Source organism: Aplysia californica, unplaced genomic scaffold (genome assembly GCF_000002075.1).
Source record: "Aplysia californica isolate F4 #8 unplaced genomic scaffold, AplCal3.0 scaffold00416, whole genome shotgun sequence".
NCBI classification, from domain to species: Eukaryota; Metazoa; Mollusca; class Gastropoda; order Aplysiida; family Aplysiidae; genus Aplysia; species Aplysia californica.
Genome location: NW_004797686.1, coordinates 482,106 through 492,415, shown reverse-complemented (window position 1 = coordinate 492,415; position 10,310 = coordinate 482,106). Strand labels below are relative to the sequence as shown.

Genomic DNA, 10,310 nt, shown 5'->3' with positions numbered 1-10,310 from the left:
TGCCCCCCCCCCCCCCACTCTCTCTCTCCCTTCCTGCATACAAATTGGACGTTTTCATTTCAACACAAGAGCACTGGAACGTCTGTTTACACTGGTATGTATTCACGGTGAAGGCACACAGGGAGAGAATAGCCAAAAAAAAAGGCTCGCCCTCTCCACCCAACAAACCAAACAAAAGTCTAGACTCTGACTCTAGAATCTAAATCTAATCTAGAAGTAATTAGGCCGATGATACAATCGCTAATTTCATAAAACGAGTATTTCTATGAGCCTCACCTCTGAAAAGCTTTTGCAGCTTTATTTACAGACTGGATGGCAAAAGCCCTTGGATTCCTTTGCTTTGCATTGAGCTCTTGCTTGTGGTCCTTCTTCGCCTTCTTCTTTTCTGCCTTGGGTCCAGAATGGCGAGCCCTGTGGCCTTTGTTTATATCAGATTCCATGAGTACACACAAGACTTGTTGAATATAGAAAAATACACAACATACAAGGCAAACGGAAAAGGTAATACTTTAATTGACCGGCACAATGTAGCATACTCCCTTGCCCCACGTGTGAGACAGAAAGCAAAACTTTAAGTTGTTTACAAGCACAGATCCCAGATTTTGCCAGGCTGTCATCTCACTCGTAGGCCTACAGAAAAAAAGTCTTCTCTAAAGTTCAGAAAAAATGCAAACATGGCCTAAAAGCAGCCTGTTTGTGTCTAGTATCTCATATAAAAAAGTAATTTATTGAGATTATCTGACTATTTCAGATCAACACAAAGAAAACACAAATGCTCAATATAAAAAAAAATAAAAGTTTCTGCGTCTTCTCGGCAACTGAAATTCGGTGGCAAGGGACATCACTCTGCAGTCAACATCCATCAGCATTTTATCTTTGCTCGTTTTGTCTCCCTTGACAATATTATAGGCGGCGCTGTTCTCGCAGGTGCAAATGCTAGGTGTTTTGATTTTGTGTTACACCGTACACACACACACGCGAGTTGTAGGCCCTTACTTTAGCCTACTTATTAACTTACCTGCGAAGCTTTCAAAGTTTGTTGGGTTGGAGACATTTGGGCTATCGACATTTGACACAAAGATCAGATATGAAATTTTCCTTGCAATTTTGTGCTGCGGCATTCGTAGCTTCTTTTCTGTTTCGTCCAGGTAAGTTCCTGTAAGAGTCAAGATCACGACTGAATGTTTGAGTTTTGTGATAACTGTTCTTCTTCTGTGACCGATTCCATCAACACGGAAGTGTGTACCCCGGCCCATACTATCGGCTTAGTCTCAGACATAGATCTAGATCTAGATCTAGATCTAGATCTAGATTTAGATTTTCCAACATTTCTATTCTATGAAAGCATTAGTAGATCAAGATTCTAGATAAATATCAAGATCTGTTCTTGTTGGTTATTTTCTGGGAATTAGATCTAATCTAGATCTAATCTAGATCTAGATTCTAGATTTAGATCTAGGGACTTCCATAATCAGCGATCACCCCAACAAACACAATAATAGAACGAAATGACTATTCCCAGTGACACTGCACTGGGGATAGGTACAGAAACTACTATTCCCAGTGACAACAGAACTCTTTTGCTTAAAAAAAAAGCAAGTGGCTATTCTCCGGTGCCACGCCGGTCAATAGATCGGAAGCTATTCTGCCACGCCGCGCCGCCGGTTTATTACCAATGAATTATTTTTCAGCGCAGATTTTGAGATACAATGACGAAGCCTAGATCTAGATCTAGTAAGTTTACCTTTCATTATTTTCTATTTATGATAATTGTCTACGTAACTTGCCACCCTGGAAAATTCCAAATCTCCTACCAACTGATAATGTTTGGTGTGTCCCATGTGCTCATACATGACCTAAAGCCTGGCCACTCTGCAAGCAGAGTGGGCACAGCAGAGCGGAGCTGTTTTAGGTGTTAACATTAGGTGGCCACACTGCAAGCAGAGCGGAGCGGGCGTTGCAATTTTATTGCAACGTTGTGTGGCATTATATTTTCCTATCAGTTTCAGTTGCCCATGGATAGGAAATGATTGGCATTATTTGTTCTGGTCGATGAGGAGACTCGACAGAAAAAAGCAAGAAAGGAGTGGGTGCACTCGATCATCTGACTGCAAATTCTTCCACTGATCTGAATAAAAAGAGGGTACCGTGAAAGAAGGATCAGAATAATACGAGGGAGAGACATCTAATTTCTTTTTTTTATTTCTTATTAATTTTCTCTCTTGCTTTCCTGTTGTGGTGAATGGGAAATAGGAACACAATAATACTTGTAATCATAGAATCTTAAGCGTGTTTAAAAGCAAATCAACGATTAAAAAAAAATCTTGGTTTTGCAATATTCAGAGAGTTTAAACACGTAACTAAACCCGTACACACATATACGCACTCACACAAATATATATATATATATATATATACACTCATACACACATATTTCGTACAACAAACAACCTGTGTCTGTGGTGTAGCTGTTAGGCACTTCGCTGTCTCACGTACAACACCTGTGTTCGATTCCAGAGTAAGCAAGAATTTTTATCAAGTATTATTCGTTCTTTCCGCTGAGATGCTTTACCACTCTCAGCCAGGGTTGGCCCTGACAGAGTCAAGCAAGCGGGAGTTAAAGAAGAATAATATGTGAGAGAAAGAGAGACTGACAGATAGAGAGAAAGAAAGAGAGAGAGATATATATAGAGGTAGAGATAGATAGATGAATAGATAGACAGACAGACGGATAGATAGACAATCGCACCTGGAGAGAGAGACAGAGAGAGTGTGTTTGTTGTGTGAGAGAAGGAGAGAGAGTTAAGATGATGCCAATAACCCCACATCATGTCATCATGCACAAAAATTGACGAGCGCCTGATTTCACCACGTCATGACACAGTTGTTCTTGCTTCACTAAATCTACTAAGATCAAAAATAAATCTCCACAGTTTGATCAGTGAAAAGAAGGCATGTAGGAAAAGAATTGGATCCTGATCGTTTGATATTTTAACTTTAGGCCGGCGTAATTTGAAACGCTGCATTCTGAATAGCTCCTGTGCTAATCAAAACGCCATGTTATGATTAGCCCCGTGCTGTTTGAAACGCCAGTACTAGTAGCCATTGTTTTTAATAATCTACTTTTATCACTCCACTGCATGAATTGTAAAAGCTTTCTCAGTTTTAACTACACCTCCTAGGATTTGATTCCATTTTTATGATGTTGTCTTATATTCTGATCAATTATATTGGGCAGCTATCTAGATCTAACAGTTGTTTCTGACATTGTTTGCACAAAAGTAGTCTAGTTCATCTCTCATAGTCGTATTTAATAATAAAATGAGTTTTAGCAAGTAAGTCAAAAGACGCTTGGATACAATAACAAGACCGTGCAACTCGGTAGGGCCTATTTCGTGTCCACAGTGTCGCTGTACCTAAAAATATCTCAGCGCGCACTAAACGGTCGGTAATTAGCCCATTGTTCAGTAGATCTACAACGTATTAATTCCTTACCTCTATGGCCTTTGGAGAGCCTACTATCATTGTGTGTTACTATAAATTATAGAATTAATATTGTCCTAGGTTAGGCACTACCCTGCTTGCCTCACTCGACTCAGGTGTGAAATGAGTACATGGCTATACATATATATGCAGTGAAAGGTATTGTCAGAATGCTAGGGTTCAGCGCCTAACTGGCAGTGGTATTGTATGCTCCCCAAAGAGTTGAGAAGTCACATGTATTTTTAGAATGTATTGGCCTGCCAGGGGGATAAATAATGTACAGTCTGTGGGCCTGCACCGTGCGGGAAACGGCCTTTTTATCTTAAAGACAAAGAAATGGTGTTGGTTTGTTTTTATTTGTATGTTTCTGATTTTTTTTTAAACGGGGTGCAATGCCGTCTTCAAACCAGAGGCAGATGCAAGAAAGAAATAGAATGCGATCAATAAACAAATATCGTTTTCGTGGGTCAAGATATGCAAGATGGGATGTTTAACGAAAACCATTAGCGTCACAAGAAGAGACAGGGGTACGAGGAATGTAAGCAGACAAATTAGTAAACAGGACAGAATCCTGCATCTCTCACTCTCACAGACAAAACAAAGGAATGAAATGGTTTGGTCACCATAGATCGATCCAAAACAGCCAGAGCCTACAGCTAATCTACAGTAAATACTCCTATCCAGAGAGCAATCCATAAAAATAAAAAAGACATGAAACATATTTCTAGTAAATATCCATATGTTGCTTTACTAGTTTAAGTGTAGTTAAATCAATGTACATATGTAATTGATTTATTAATGTTCAAGTTTAAGAAAAACTTTGTAATAAAACATACTTTAAGAAATAAAAGAAAACATCTTTATGATGACCAATTTAGCATCAATCTGCCAATCGTAGCACCATGCATTTTTATAGCTATCAGGAGATTCATAACGTTCTAACTGCTCATAGATAATCTTCAATGTGTTCTTAGTAAACAAAAGATCTTGATATACTGGTGTTGTTCTATTTATAATTTGAATGTGAATGCACTCAGGAACAAAATGATTTTTAAATTACCATACATAAAGCTTCTCAGGGTATTCAAATTGAAGTCTTTGAATCTGCTTCTACTCAATATTGGATCAAATTAGGTCCTCCATACAGAACCTATACACACACAACATTAAAAGTCTCCATCATGTGAATGCACAACACAACTGGTGACAACACCTATCACATTTCTCACACCCTATTGGGTTTCACCAACGGAGTTTTTTTTTCTAGTCTCTTTTCTTGCACTAATTGCAAACAACATCTTTCTTGTTAACATTTTCTGTAGTCTACATTTTTTCTTATGTTGAGATCGATGTGGGTTTCTTCAGGGCATGTTTTCTTTTTCTTGGTCCGCCAAGTACTGTGAGGCCACTTCCTTTGGGCTGACTCTCTGGTAAACAGAGCGGTGGTTTGATATTTAAAAACAAGGCTCTACTTCTAAAATATTCTCAGTTCTGGCATTCATTTTATCTGTTCTAACATTGCTCTCCTACTCTATTCTCTCCACTGTACTTGACTGTCCCTTCAATTTCTGCTCGCTCCTGTTGTCTATCAATAGGGCCTCTAGATAGAATTGAATCGAATTAAGGCACTGTTTTATTCCCAATCTTCACAAACGGCTGATTGGTAGATTCAAAATATCTATGAACAGCTTAAAAAAATTTATCCCAGCAGGGGAATTTGTCTTCAACTTTCAGTAGGTTCAGCCATCGTCTGGTCATGAAAAGGTCATGAAAAAAAAATGTTATAGACTAATTGGAATTTTAAAAGAATATTTTGTACGAGTTCATTTTATTGTTTTATTCATGTAAATGCTTTACATGTCGATCAACATGTTTTAGATCAATTTACAAAACTGGATTCTTTGACCCAACCAGTGGCTGTCATGGGGCTGTATAAAGTATAACACGGATAAGTCAAACACAGAAGACTCAAAAACACCCATCCGTCGAATTGTGCCTGCTGTCCCGATTTTTCGTCTTTTTTATCTTTGTAAGATACCCTTCGATCCCTTGAACTATCGAGGCCGGTCCCTGCAAAATCGAGCTATCCGTGTTATACTGTATATGTATGCCATTGTTTGATCTAGAAAGATTATTTGACTTCTCTTCCTCCTTGGATATTGGAAGTCATCATCAGTTTATGATGAACAAACTACTATGATCAATGATCTAGTAAGCCAGAAATGCTTGATAAATCAACTTCCCCTCACAGGAATGAAACTCACATTTTTGCATTCAGTCTTGTTCATCTCCTGTTCTAGTACTGTAGTGTTGTGATTGTCAGTGTATTGTATACCTTCTATATATATATACACAGTGGAACCTGTCCAGGGCAGAATCACAAGGGAGCCAGACCAAAAAAGTTCCATCTTAGACTATTTTCCGTTTTGGACTGAGGAGTTTAGAGATTGGGGGGGGGGGGGGGGTGTCCAGAGGGCCAGCCCATAGGCGGTGGGATCAAGGGTCGCCTGTCCAATGGGCAGGCTGTGGACAAAACTTAAACCCTCCCAATGCTATCCTAGCCTCTCTAATAATGGTATGCCCATTGCCACCAGTGTTTACATTTCATGGAACAGTTATGCAACAATGAAAAACAAAAATAATTGAATATCTCCTTTGTTTCCACTCAAAGCTCTTAACCATCAATGTAGCACAATTGACCAATGTCACCCCTCACCTGCATGCAACAACAATTTGAGGATCAGGGCAGCAGACAGTGGTCAAAAATTAATTTCAGACCACTGGCTACCCTTGAATGTTTTTGTGCTGGCGCACTACTGGAGGAGATTCACGAGCACTCATGCAGGGCTCACAGAGGTGGAGTAACAAATACCCCCAGACCGCAACCACCCCCAACCCCCTTGTGTGGCAGCATGGTGTAAATATTAGAGCTGATGGAACCAAACTTGGGAGATGTATTTCAAGTTAGGGTTGAGCTGGCAAAGCATTCACTATCCTGGACATACCAAAACCCTCCAAGGGAAGGAATTTCTCTTTCCGTTTCCGGGTTGATGAGCCTATGACCAAAAAAAAACTTGCTTTTACTACGCCATATCATGATCATGACGATTTAACCAATATTCATCAGAGATTGTCTCACCAACTCTCTAATGTAATCACTTCCTAGTGATGTTCAAACTGCGACATTCACAATGTATACAAACATAATGAACCCACCATACAGCCCATTGCGGCACCACATTGTCTCTTTAATCACACCCCACCACCCCAGTACTCATCCTCACATGACTAGATTAATGAAGTTCTTGTGCTTCTGTACACTACAGGTAATTTGAGTAATGTGTCTTGATACCAGCAGTGTGTGTATCACGCTGTATATGGGCAAGTCTGATGGGCCCATGTAACCTGATATTCTCAGGGATGATGGGTGTGTTGTTTTCCATCGTATGGGTAAGGCAAGGTGAATTTGAGGAAAAATTTGATCAGACTTTTCGAGATGAGCTGTTCAACACATCCATGCAGGTGTTCAAGATTACCATGCTGCCAATACAAAGAAAATATATCAATTCAGGCTGAGATTCGACATATTGTTTGAGCTATCTATTTGTTATCTCTTCTCAACTGTATATTTGTCTACTGAAAATTACCTTTTTATTTTCAGGTGCTGCTTTGTACTGCTATCAGTGTGATTCAACTTTGGACAGCAACTGTCAGGAGAAATGGGATGAAAGCCTTTCTGTCAATGAAGACAAATACACCCTCTGCCAGCTGTGGGATGCAAAGTATTGTGCAAAAGTAACTGGAATGTGGGGAGGTAAGAAGAATTGTTCTCTGTTGATGATTTGTGTCAATCTTTTTACATTGGGTCAGTTTTTCATGGCTGTTTTATATTTTATTATTGGGGCAAATTGTCTTGATAGTCCAAACTTGAAGATGTAACAAATTCATAAGAACCAATGGAAAAGATTCCAGGGGAAGCTTCTTTTTGTCACTATTATCCAGTTGTGTTCCTTCCTTATTTTTAAATGAGTTAAGAAAAAATCCCTTTTGCAGTAAGAGTCGCATGTTCATGTAGTTTGAGTTTGAAGGTGAATTTGCATTGCTTACCTTCCAGTCTCCATCGAGTAAAACTTAGTTTTCAGGAATTGTAGACTACCATCTCTGACACATGTGTTTTTCAGTGCTCTAAGTAAATTTCTTATTAGAAACTCAGGAATTGTAGACTACCATCTCTGACACATGTGTTTTTCAGTGCTCTAAGTAGATTTCTTATTAGAAACTCAGGAATTGTAGACTACCATCTCTGACACATGTGTTTTTCAGTGCTCTAAGTAAATTTCTTATTAGAAACTCAGGAATTGTGTACATGTGTGTCACTAGGATCATAAGGAAATTGAAGAATATTGTAATATTTGGGTATTTTCAATTTTGTCTTAAATATGTTTTTTCTAAGTTGTAGTAATGTGCACTGTCCTTTCCTTATACAGTTTTGGTCACGTGTTGTGTACTGTGATGGTGGTGCATGAGACTAATTAGGTCAATGTGCACCAGAAAATGCACCTGCACTGATCGCCAAGCAAGAGTTGATGTTTTGCTACTCATTTGCATCGTGTTGTTTCTTTTTTTGTTTTTTTGTTTTTTGTTTGTTGTCTTTTTGGCCATCTTTCTTTTAATGTCTCAAAAGTGATATTTTGGTTCTTTCAAGTACCACAAAGCATGGATGTCCTTGTGTTTAGAGTCTGTGTTGCATGACAGTGGAAGTAACATAAGGGCTCTTGATGTTTCCATGTTCGTAGAGGAGTCTTTTAAAGTCAAAGGCATCACTTATTGAAGCATCTAAGCCCTTTCTCCTGATGAGATACCACTGCAGGTCTCACTTGTGTCTCTGTTCAGACCACAGACCATACATGGTACAATTTTATTATCTTGGTTTTGAAATTTATATTCCTTGTACAACATCTAATCCTAATGTGTTGTTTATTCTTAGGTGTTGTCGGGACTCATCGATTCTGTTCTTCCAAAGACTTGGGAGACCAGTGTCAAGATATTTGGTTCCCAGACCACGACAGAATGTACAGAGCTTGTGTGTACAGCTGTTCATCTGATGGATGTAATGCAGGTTTCCGCCTGTCTTCTGTGCCGGTTACTCTTCTCACTTTGATGGGTGTGGTTGTTGGAGTACTCAGGTTGTTGTGATCTATCCTGCCTTTTTGAAATGTTTGTTGTTTATATGAAATGAGAAATGAAGTATGACTGTTTCACAGTACAAGAAGCAAATGAGTTGGTGAAATTGTTGATTGTTTGCAGTAAAGTGTGTTGCATTGTAATTTTGTGTTGCAATGGGAAATGACAATTTGCTGAATACAGATGGTCTGCAGATTGTTGGTGTTTTGGCCGCTTTGGTCTCGATCTAATAGTTTGAAATTATTACCAGTGTTTATCAATTAAAAGGATTGTTACTCCCCTTCAATTTATTACCCCTTTTTAGAAAAAATTTGTCAAAGGAACCTGAACTTCTTGGAAACTGATCTCTGTTGAATGTTGGTCCCTCACTGAAACATAATAGACCCACTGTGTGTGTGTTTGTATGTTTGTGATGAGGTCGCAACTGAAAATACAGATGACATTCTTCTGACATTTGCATGTGTGTTCACCTGGGAAGTCTATTACCATGTACATTAGCTTATAACACGATGTGACATGTTATACAGGGTGAAGACTTTGACTTCTTCCAAATTGGCCCATGTTTGTAGGCGTGCATGAAGAGGATGCATTTCTGACATGCTGGAGAGGGGCTCAACATTCGTGAAATCAAATACTAGTTGGTCATATCTTTAAATATTAAGTGCAAAAATCAAGAGCACAACCCAGGTAAACAGCTCCATTAACAATATGTATTCCAATGTTTATTTTATGACATTGAACAGCGATCCAAAGAAATGCATCGCAAGAGAAGGGCTGCATGTCATATATATAATATGAGAGTATAATTTTAGACCTCATTTTTGTTTTTAAAATCACTCATATTCAGGGTGTCCAGCAAAATCGTTAAAAAGTCGTAAATTCGGCGCCCTGGTCGTAAAGGTCGTAAATGGTAGTAAATTTGCCTTGAAGGTAGTAAAAATTTGGTAAACGGTCATAAATTAGCCTGCATACTGAGTGATGAAGCCAGCAAGACTTTTCAGTGAACCCTAGCCTCCGGTTTTGCAGGTCGCGATTGTGATATATTATTATAATTATTCGTTTACCTTTTCCCCGTCCGAGAGTACGTTTCACGCGAAAAGCCGGCTATGGCGGCAGGTGGAAGTGTATGTGACACCGAGGCTCGATCGGGAAAATCGAGATCTACTTTCGCTTTCGTTACCACCCTAAAATTTGGCGAAGATAAACTGATAACGCAACATTTGTGTTGTACAGTATAAACGCTGTGTCGCCGTGCAAACAAAATTTATTAATTACTCGGACTCTGTCACTTGTGGGGGTTGGGGGGGGGGGGGGTGAAAAGAAAATACAAGCTTTGTCCGATTTTTAGATTGTCGGGTTCGCCAGCGTGACAGGTCAGTGAACCTTCGCGCGAGGCACTACAAGGTACGGCATCGGTGAGCACCAGCATTTGTTGGGGTCGCCAAAGTTCATTAAAAAGTCGAGCATTGCGAAGTATAGGACTACGGAGTAGGGCAGGGATTATTGATTTTTTAAAAGAGACATTCGGGGGAGGGGGGGAGCGGATGAAGGCAACACCAGAGGACAAAAACTGTATGCAAATTTCAGAATTTTGATTAGATTTAGAGCCCTCTGCAAAGCGCGTGTTGGTGCAGGCCTTGTGT

At 39.4% G+C, this 10,310-nt stretch overlaps 2 protein-coding genes across 3 annotated transcripts in view; one reads left to right on the top strand and one right to left on the bottom strand.

Annotated features, from left to right (window-relative positions):
• Positions 1-750, bottom strand: part of LOC101845795 (ribosome biogenesis protein BMS1 homolog) — a 28,116-nt gene extending 27,366 nt beyond the window's left edge. The window contains exon 1 of one of the 2 annotated variants that reach the window (XM_013085885.2): positions 277-750. In XM_013085885.2, coding sequence (XP_012941339.1) covers positions 277-440 — 164 coding nt within the window. In that variant the 5' untranslated portion in view covers positions 441-750. The remainder of the gene's footprint in view (positions 1-276) is intronic. The other variant, XM_005104361.3, reaches the window with a different exon arrangement.
• A 160-nt stretch (positions 751-910) lies between these two features.
• LOC101845571 (U-scoloptoxin(05)-Sm1a) lies at positions 911-9,979 on the top strand. Its single transcript, XM_005104360.3, has 3 exons — positions 911-1,148; positions 7,145-7,297; positions 8,471-9,979. The coding sequence occupies exons 1-3, from the start codon at positions 1,088-1,090 to the stop codon at positions 8,677-8,679; spliced, it is 423 nt and encodes a 140-aa protein (XP_005104417.1). The 5' UTR covers positions 911-1,087; the 3' UTR covers positions 8,680-9,979.
• Positions 9,980-10,310: the final 331 nt, after the last annotated feature.

Coding starts and splice junctions, on each gene's coding strand:
- LOC101845571 (XM_005104360.3), top strand. CDS start 1,088: ATGAAATTTTCCTTGCAATTTTGTGCTGCGGCATTCGTAGCTTCTTTT. Junction 1,149..7,144: donor TTCTTTTCTGTTTCGTCCAG/GTAAGTTCCTGT, acceptor TTTTATTTTCAG/GTGCTGCTTTGTACTGCTAT. Junction 7,298..8,470: donor AGTAACTGGAATGTGGGGAG/GTAAGAAGAATT, acceptor GTTTATTCTTAG/GTGTTGTCGGGACTCATCGA.